We start from the raw sequence: 10,000 nt of genomic DNA, 5'->3' as shown, positions 1-10,000 counted from the left end.
CAAACTGCAAAATTTATCTACCAAACTGCAAAATTTATCTACCAAACTACAAAATTTATCTACTCAGCTACAAAATTTATCTACTCAAACTACAAAATTTATCTACCAAACTACAAAAATTATCTACCAAACTACAAAATTTATCTACTACTACAAAATTTATCTACTCAAACTACAAAATTTATCTACCAAACTACAAAATTTATCTATCAAACTACAAAATTTATCTACCAAACTACAAAATTTATCTACCAAACTACAAAATTTATCTATCAAACTACAAAATTTATCTACTCAAACTACAAAATATATCTACCAAGACTGCAAAATTTATCTACCAAACTACAAAATTGATCTACCAAACTACAAAATTTATCTATCAAACTACAAAATTTTCATAAATGTAAAAATTCTCCAAAATTCAAATTTTTATATACAAAAAAAAAATAATTGAAATAGAAATTCTGATAAGCATAAATCCCCCAAAAAATAAAATCAAAAAATCAAAAAGGCAAAATTCGCCCTTTGAAAGTCGAAATAATTATAAAAAAAAAGTTCATTGGTATTTTACTAGTTTAACCGAAATAAAAAAAAGCACCAAAGTCAAAAAGACAATACAAAATTAAAAGGTAATTCATTCATTCATTCATTCATCATCCAGTCCTATTTTGTCCCATGAGGAGCGTAGGAACCCGGGGCTAGGCAAGTTGGTCCTGACATTAAAGATGAGAGTGACCAGCCTCACTCATCCCTGAGTGGCAGTACATGAGCAATAAACCCCAACCATCCCTTGGATATAAACCTGAACCCTCTCAGTCAGATTGGAGCGCCTTATATACCCACTAAACCACCAAGCAAAGTAAAAACAAAGGGAAAAATTAAGAGTAAAAAAGTAAATTAATAAAAAAGTAGAAAAAGAAAAAAGTAATAAAGTAAAACAAAGTAAAACAAAGAAAAAAAGGAAAAAAATAAGAAGTAAAAGTAAAGTAAAAAATAAAAAAATAAAAAAGTAAAAAATAAAAAATAAAAAAGTAAAAAATAAAAAAAAAGTAAAAAATAAAAAAATAAAAAAGTAAAAAATAAAAAAATAAAAAAGTAAAAAATAAAAAGTAAAAGCAAAGTAAAAATAAAAAAATAAAAAATAAAAAAATAAAAAAATAAAAAAGTAAAAAATAAAAAAATAAAAAAATAAAAAAATAAAAAAATAAAAAAGTAAAAAATAAAAAAATAAAAAAGTAAAAAATAAAAAAATAAAAAAGTAAAAAATAAAAAAATAAAAAAGTAAAAAATAAAAAACAAAAAAGTAAAAAATAAAAAAATTAAAAATAAAAAAATAAAAAAATAAAAAAGTAAAAAAAAAAAAATAAAAAAATAAAAAAGTAAAAAATAAAAAAATAAAAAAGTAAAAAATAAAAAAATAAAAAAGTAAAAAATAAAAAAATAAAAAAGTAAAAAATAAAAAAAAAGTAAAAAATAAAAAAATAAAAAAGTAAAAAATAAAAAAATAAAAAAGTAAAAAATAAAAAAATAAAAAGTAAAAGCAAAGTAAAAAAGAGAAAGTAAAAACAAAGTAAAAAATAAAGGAAAAAAGTAATTTATCTATCTATATACCTAGGCTGCTTCCCCCAAAGAGAGGGAGGCAGCCGAGACAGGACGACACACTCCCGGGGGGGGGGGGCGGCTAGGGACCCCTCCTCTGTTTTTTTTTTTTTTTATCCTAAAAAGAGACAGGAAACGAAGTATGAAAAATAAAAAAAGTAAAAACAAAGCAAAAAAGTAAAAAAATAAAAATAAATAAAAAAAAAGTAAAAAAAATGAAACGTAAAGAAGGCAAAAAAAAAAAAAAAAAGCTAGATGTCGAAAAAATCTAAAAAAAAGTTTATTGAAAGTTTGATTTTTAAATCCAAATGAAAAGTAAAATCCAATAGCAAAAAAAAAAAAAAAAGGTGAAAAGCAAAGAAAAATGTTAAAAAATCGGAAAAAAGACAAAATTCATCCCTTAAATGTCGAAAAAACAGCAAAAAACCTCATTGATATTTGTAGTTTTTATTCCAGATTTTAAGTAACCCTTCAGGGCAAAAAAAAAATAAATAAAATAAATAAATAAAATCACGCGGAAAGTTAAAAATAATATCGCTTTGAAAAAAAATTATATTGACGTAAAGAAGCCAAGATTTTTTTTTTTTTAAAGAGGCTCCCTAACACCTCTTCCTTAGCGATTTATTTTTTGGATATGGCTGGTTAATATCCTTTTGTACGATATTTACGCAGAGTATGGCGGTATCAGATGGATTTATGTGACACAGAATAGGACAGCAAAGGTGTAGTAAGCAAAATAAATCGCCTAAGAAAAGGTGATAGGGAGCTTCCTTCTCGACGAAAATACGAGCCAAGGAACCGCATTATTTTTCAACAAGGAAGCCCCCTAACACCTCTTCCTTAGCGATTTATTTTTCTTCTTGCTTCAAATTATCCTCTTCTGTGACAATTAAATCATTCCCATATCAACATAAAAAATATATAGATTGATTTTAACTAGACGTAACCAAAAATAAATCGCTAAGGAAGAGGTGTCAGGGAGTTTCCTTAACTGACGAGAATCCGGACCAAGAAGGGTGTCTAATCTCTCTCTCTCTAATATTAACCAGCCGTATCCAAAACTAAATCGCTAAGGAACAGGTTTTAGGGAGCTTCCTTAACTAACAAGAATACTGACCAAGGAGGCTCTCTCTGTCTCTCTCTCTCTCTCTCTCTCTACTTACGCGACCAAAAAAAAAAATACTGTAGGTTATAACTTTTTTTTTTTTGTGCAGGATGATTAGGGAAAGGAGTGAAAAAAGTGTAAAAAAAAATCCCTTGTCCAGTCCTTCCTGTGAAAAAAAAAAAAAAACTTGTCTAGTCCTTCCTGTGAAAAAAATCCCTTGTCTAGTCCTTCCTGTGAAAAAAAATCCCTTGTCTAGTCCTACCTGTGAAAAAAATCCCTTGTCCAGTCCTTCCTGTGAAAAAAAAAATCCCTTGTCTAGTCCTTCCTACGAAAAAAAATCCCTTGTCTAGTCCTTCCTGTGAAAAAAACCTTGTCTAGTCCTTCCTGTAAAAAAAGAACCCTTGTCTAGTCCTTCCTGTGAAAAAAAAAAACCTTGTCTAGTCATTCCTGTGATAAAAAAATCCCTTGTCTAGTCCTTCCTGTAAAAAAAAAATCCCTTGTCTAGTCCTTCCTGTAAAAAAAAAATCCCTTGTCTAGTCCTTCCTGTGAAAAAAAAAATCCCTTGTCTAGTCCTTCCTGTAAAAAAAAAAATCCCTTGTCTAGTCCTTCCTGTGATAAAAAAAAAATCCCTTGTTTAGTCCTTCCTGTGATAAAAAAAAATTCCTTGTTTAGTCCTTCCTGTGAAAAAAAAAAATCTCGTATCTAGTCCTTCCTGTAAAAAATAATATATCAATTTTTTTTTTTCATTCTTGTTACTTTCAGGAAATTATTTTATTTTTTAATTCAATTTTTATTTTTATTAATTTACTTATTTTATTTTATGTTTATATTTATTTATTTATCTATTTTTTATTGCTTTTTATGTTTTTATTTTTTTATATAATTTTTGTATTTTATATATGTATTTTCATTTCATTTTTAATTTATTTTTTATTTATTTTTTTATTTTATTCATGCTACCTTCACACGATTCTTTTATTTTCATTTTTTATTTTTTTAGTTCGTTTGTTTTACATTTTTACTTTTATTTTTTATTTCAATTACTGTTTTATTTTTACTTTTAATAATTGTATTTTTTATTTTTTTATTTCATTTTTACTTATTTATTTTCTTTATTTTATTCTCTCTACCATCAGGTCATTTTCTCAGCTTGGGGTCATTAGAGAGGCTGGATAATTAACCCCATTAGCCAGTATTCTCGTCGTTTAAATAACCTCCCTAGCACCTTTTCCTAAGCGATTTATCTTGCTTATTACACCTTACTGTCCTATTTCGTGTTATATAAATCCTTCCAATATCGCCATACTCTGCATAAATAACGTACAAAAGGAAATTAACCATCCGTATCTACAAATAAATCGCTAAGGAAGAGGTGTTAGGGAGCCTCCTTATCCCACGAGAATACGGCCCATTAATTCCTTGCCCCCTATTCTCATCGGTTAAGGAAGCTCCCTAACACTTTTTCCTTAGCGATTTATTTCCGAACTACGCTTCACTGCTATCTTGTATGTTGTATATATTTTTTACACACCAATATGGAAGTAAAAAATAATACAAGGCTTTATTACTTACCTGTGTGCAAAAATAAACTGGTAAGGGAAAGGTGTTAGGGAGCTTCCTTAACTGACGATTGGCCCTATTCTGGTAGGTTAAGGAGGCTCCCTAACACCTCCTCCTTAGCGATTTATTTTTGGATATGCATGGTTAATACCGTTTTGTAGGCGATTTATGCAGAGTAAGGCGATGTTAGAATAACTTAACACAGAGGACGACGGACTAAAATTGCTTTCTCCTTAATACTGAGTTGTAGCGATAGATTAGCGCTAGAATACGGCGCTAGTCACGAAGAAGTGCTATGGGAAAGGGGTGGAGCTGTAGCCTTATCTTGCCACTGAGCTACGTGAAATATGCTGCAAAAGGACGAAAATCTGGGCCAAGTTAAGGTGAACGAAGTGTTATGCATCGCCGAATATTTCAGTTGTAATATTCCTCAAAGTACAATCAATTATTTCTTAATGTTACGTACGCTTGTCAAAATGCAGGGTAGTCCACACATTACGCTCCTCTTGTGCTCTACCTTGTATCGTTAATTCATTGCCTACTCTCACTGCCTCACGCACGCCCACACCGGCAGACTGAGCCGTTCCAAAACACAATATATCGCCAGGGAAACTCTACGGATCACTATATAAGGCAAAGAATTGACACCAGTGAAGGGAACTCCATATTTGACACAAGGACAACTCCATATTATGCTAAGAATTATTTTTATGCAAAGAAGAAGGAACCTAAGGCCAGAAGTGACACCACTGAAGGGAACTCTCCATAATTGACACCACCACCACTCTATATTAATCTAAGTGACACCATTGACACTCCATATCTGACACCTTGACCACTCTCTATTAAGCTAAGAAGTGACACCAATGAAGGGAACTCTCCATATTTGACACCACCACCACCTCTATATTAAGCAAAGTGACACCATTGACTCTCCATATCTGACACCTTGACCACTTTGTATTAGTCTAAGAAATGGAGTGACACCATTGAAGGGGAATCTCCATATCTGACACCACCACCTCTCTGTATTAATCTAAGTGACACCAATGACACTCCATATCTGACACCGTGTCGTTTCCCCCCTACAGGAGTACAGCCAGACACTCGGCGACGACAAGCGACTTCAGGAACATCTCAAGCTTCCTATCCAACGCCTCAACGACTACCAGCTTCTGCTAAGGGTGAGTGTGGTCGTTTAGGGCAAGCTGTTTATCTATCTGTCTATCTATCTATAGCCCGACGCCCTAATCCCGCAAAGGGTGGCCGCAGACAAAACGCCTCCAAGTCGCTCTGTCACCCACCATTTGACTGCCCTCCCCCCAACTCACCCCCCCTCCCTCATATACTGCACCTCTCAACTCTCTCAATTTTTTTTTTAGTCATTATTATTTAGCTTTATTTGGCTTTACTGTTTTAATATTTTACAGTATCTTTATGGCTATCTATATCTTTATCTATCAATCAATCAATCATCAATCTATTTATCTATCTACCTACCTGCCTACCTGTATATCTATCTATCAATGTCTGTTTGTCTGTCTCCCTCTATGCATTATTTTGATAACTATTTTTTTTTATTTATCATATTTATTTTTTCATAATGCACTAAAAAAACAGCTTTTCAGTAATGGCCTTGATACGGTACAGAGTGTGATATCCTAAATCTTGTTTTATTAACGCATAGAGGGAGGGAGGAGGAGGCCAAGGATGAGATGGAGGGATGGAGTGGAGGGGTATATGAGAGAGAGGGGTGTGAGCTGGGAGCAAGGCAGGGAAATGGAGGGGGACAGGGCGACATGGAGGCGATTTGTTTGTGGCCACCCCTTACGGGATTAATGCGTCTGGCAATAGATAGACAGACACAAATTAATATCAAGAGACCACTGACCACAACAGCATTCACTGGTCTTTTTATTTCCTGTGGGTCTTTCAGGTGTCACAAGACTGAGATATTTACCTGTTTATTTCCCTAGCCAAAGATCTACCTAGCAGGACTTCACGTCTTCCTAGGTCAGCCTCTTGTTACTCTTCCCTTCACATTCACTCCTCTTACCCTCCCTCAGCACTTCAAGTCTTCTTGGTTTCGTCTCTTGTCCCTCTTCCCTCCACTTTCACTCCTCTTACCCTCCCTTAGCACTTCAGGTCTTCTCAGTTCCGCCTCTTATTACTCTTCCCTCCAAATTCACTCCTCTTACTCTCCTTCAGCACTTCATGTCTTCTCAGTTCCGACTCTTGTCCTCTTCCCTCCACATTCACTCCTCTTACCCTCCCTCAGCACTTCATGTCTTCTCAGCTCCGACTCTTGTCACTCTTCCCTCCACATTCACTCCTCTTCTCTTCCATAGCCAGTCACCCTCCCTCCTCCTCTGTGTCTAATCCTTCTCAAGTGACTAGTTCAGCTTACTTTAACGTCTCTTTAAGTCAAATCCATCTAGCACTACACAGTTCAATTCTGTCACTCAAAAAGACTTGACTATTTCATATCAATATTCCCATTTCTGTCAAGTCTGTGCGTGTCCTCTTCTCTCACGTACCAAGCCTCACCACCAGAGAGCATTGGACTTCTTCACACACGTTTCCTGAGTGTCTATCCCCTTCTTCGTCAGGATAGGTAGCACTTCCCCACACTTCGTCCATCCACTCGTCACTCTGGCACTCTCAGCTGGTTTTCTGCTCTGCTTCCTCATCATTTTTTAAAACAAATCTCTCTCTCTCTCTCTCTCTCTCTCTCTCTCTCAATTTTTCTTTTTCGGTTATTCTATGTTTTCTTCTCATAGCTTCCCTTTCCTACCACAACAATTTTTTTTTTTTACCTTCTAAATGATCCACTGGCCTGTAATCTTGTCTGGCAACGAAGCTCCCTAACACCTCCTCCTTAGCGATTTATTTTGGATATGGCTGGTTAACATCCTTTTGTACGTTATTTATGGAGAGTATGGCAATATTAAAAGGATTTATATAACACAGAATAAGACAGCACAAAAGGCAAAATAAATCGCTTAAGAAAAGATGTTACGGAGCTTCCACGAGAGAGAGTGGAAATTTCAGGTTAAAGCTTGAGCTCTGTAGTTTTTTTTTTTTTTTCAAAAGCTTCGGGCTCTATAAGACACACTGAAGGTGGTTCTCTGTAGCCTGAAAGTGTGTGTGTGTGTGTGTGTGTGTTTGAGAGAGAGAGAGAGAGAGAGAGAGAGAGAGAGAGAGAGAGAGAGAGAGAGAGAGAGAGAGAGAGAGAGAGAGAATCCCTTCTCTAACGACTGTCTTTCCCACCCAACTTTTCAAGTTCCTACCTTCTACTTACCTACATACGGTCTACTTATCCTCCACTTACCTTCGTCGTACCCTCAGGAGCTGGTCAAGTTCGGTGCCAAGCCAGGAGACGACACCACTTATCTCCTACTTACCTTTTTACCTTCCAGTTACCAGCTTGTACAGCACCCTACCCGTATCCCTGACCGCCTTGGAGAGAGCTCCAAATACTTGACCTCTTCCTTACAACTAATCCTTCTGCTTACACTATTAATCTTTTCTCTCCGTTGGGCTCCTCCGATCACAACCTTATTTCCTTAACCTGTCCTATCACTCCGGTACGGCCTGTGGATCTTCCAAAGAAACGTCGTCTGTGGCACTTTGGAACTGCGGACTGGGAGGCCCTCAGGCAGTACTTCTTTGATTTTCCCTGGAATGATTATTGCTTCCATGGCCGTGAGCCATCTGAGTGTGCCTTGCGCATTACGGAGGTTATTCTCTCGGGCATGGAAGCATACATTCCTTTCTCATATCCTTTGACTAATGCAAGAAACCTTTGGTTTAATCACGCTTGTTCTAATGCTGTCCGTAACAAGGAGAGGGCCTATAAATGGTACCGGAGCCAACCCACCCCTGAATCACATCTTGTTTATGTTCCTGCCCGGAATCGTGCTAAGTCTGTTCTTCGCTCTGCTAAAAATAATTTCATCCGTACTAAACGCTCTCAACTCTCCAACTCGAATTCTTCCCGCTCCTTCTGGCACCTTGCCAAAAATCTTTCTAACAACTTTACCTCATCATCCTTCCCTCCTCTTTTCTACTCTGATGGTTCTGTAGTTATTTCTTCAACTGATAAAGCAGATCTCTTCTCACAGACTTTCTCCTCCAATTCCATCTTAGACGATTCCGGTGCTGTTCCTCCATCACTTCTCCCCTCTGACTTCCTCATGGCTGACATTAATATTTCATCAGCTGATGTATTTACTGCCATCAAAGGCCTCAATGCTAACAAGGCATATGGGACTGATGGAGTCCCGCCTTTTGTCCTCAAGACCTGTGCTTCTGTGCTTACACCCTGCCTAGGTAAACTCTTTCGCCTTTGTCTATCAACTTGTACCTTTCCTTCTTGCTGTAGTTTGCTCTCATACAGCCAGTCCCAAAGAAGGGTGACCATTCCCAACCTTCTAACTATCGTCCAATTGCTTTAACATCCTGTATCTCAAAAGTTTTCGAGTCAATTCTTAATAGAAAAATTTTAAAGCATCTTTCCTATCACAACCTTCTTTCCGATCGTCAGTATGGGTTCCGTCAGGGACGCTCCACTGGCGATCTTCTCACCTATCTTTCAGACTCCTGGTCATCCTCCTTTCGGGACTTTGGCGATAGCTTTGCCGTTGCACTTGACATCTCAAAGGCTTTCGATCGAGGCTGGCATAAATCTTTAATTTCCAAACCGCCCTCCTACGGTTTCTATCCATCTATCTGTCCCTTCATCTCTAGCTTCCTTTCTGGTCGTTCTATAGCTGCTGTTGTAGACGGCCATCGTTCTTCTCCTAGATCTATCAACAGTGGTGTTCCTCAGGGCTCTGTCCTATCACCAACTCTCTTCCTTTTATTCGTCAATGACCTTCAAAGCTGTACATCTAACCCTATCCACTCATACGCTGATGACTCCACCCTTCACCTTTCCACTCGGTTCCAGCAACGTCCATCTCAACAGTTACTTCACCAAGCAAGGGATGAGGCTATGGCACACCTAATGTCTGACTTGGCTCGTATCTCTGACTGGGGTAAAAATAATCTTCTTGTTTTTAATGCATCAAAGACTCACTTACACCTGTCAACCCGACAAAATCTTCCACGGGTGTATCCACTAATGTTTAATAATATTCAGCTTAATCCTGCATCATCCTTGAACATACTTGGGTTTTCATTCACTTGGGACTTATCTTGAAAATACCATATTAAATCTCTAGTAAAATCTGCTTCCTAGAGATTGGGTGTGCTAAGCCGACTCCATTCCTTCTTTACCCCTGCACAATTGTTGACTCTATACAGGGGTTTTATCCGCCCCTGTGTGGAGTACAACTCTCATGTGTGGGGAGGCTCCCTACATACAGCTCTTTTCAATAGGGTGGAGTCAAAGGCTTTTCGTGTCATTAACTCTCCTCCTTTTACTGACTCCCTTCAACCTCTGTCTCTTCGCCACACTGTTGCATCTTTATCTCTTTTCTATCGCTACTTCAAAGGTCACTGCTCCTCTGAACTGTCTGCTTGCATTCCTCCACCTCTACGACGGGCGTGTAGCACCCGTCTAGCAGCAAACTCTCATCCCTTTTCTGTCCAGCTCTCTAATGCAAGAGTTAATCGTTACTCCCAGTCCTTCATTTATGCAACAGGTCAGCTGTGGAACTGTCTCCCTCTGTCTGTATTTCCTGCTAGCTATGATCTCCAGTCTTTCAAATGCAGTGTGTCCAGGCATCTCGA

At 36.9% G+C, this 10,000-nt stretch overlaps 1 protein-coding gene across 5 annotated transcripts in view; it reads left to right on the top strand.

Annotated features, from left to right (window-relative positions):
* Positions 1–10,000, top strand: part of Obsc (Obscurin) — a 543,345-nt gene that overhangs the window by 260,617 nt on the left and 272,728 nt on the right. For all 5 annotated transcript variants that reach the window (XM_080280411.1, XM_080280415.1, XM_080280412.1 and 2 more), the window contains exon 10: positions 5,356–5,448. In XM_080280411.1, the coding sequence (XP_080136537.1) occupies positions 5,356–5,448 (93 nt within the window). The remainder of the gene's footprint in view (positions 1–5,355; positions 5,449–10,000) is intronic.

The sequence above is a fragment of the Coenobita brevimanus genome, chromosome 84 (assembly GCF_032717465.1).
Source record: "Coenobita brevimanus isolate Jiangsu-jjx chromosome 84, ASM3271746v2, whole genome shotgun sequence".
Lineage (NCBI taxonomy): Eukaryota > Metazoa > Arthropoda > Malacostraca > Decapoda > Coenobitidae > Coenobita > Coenobita brevimanus.
This window is presented reverse-complemented; position numbering and strand designations above follow the sequence as displayed.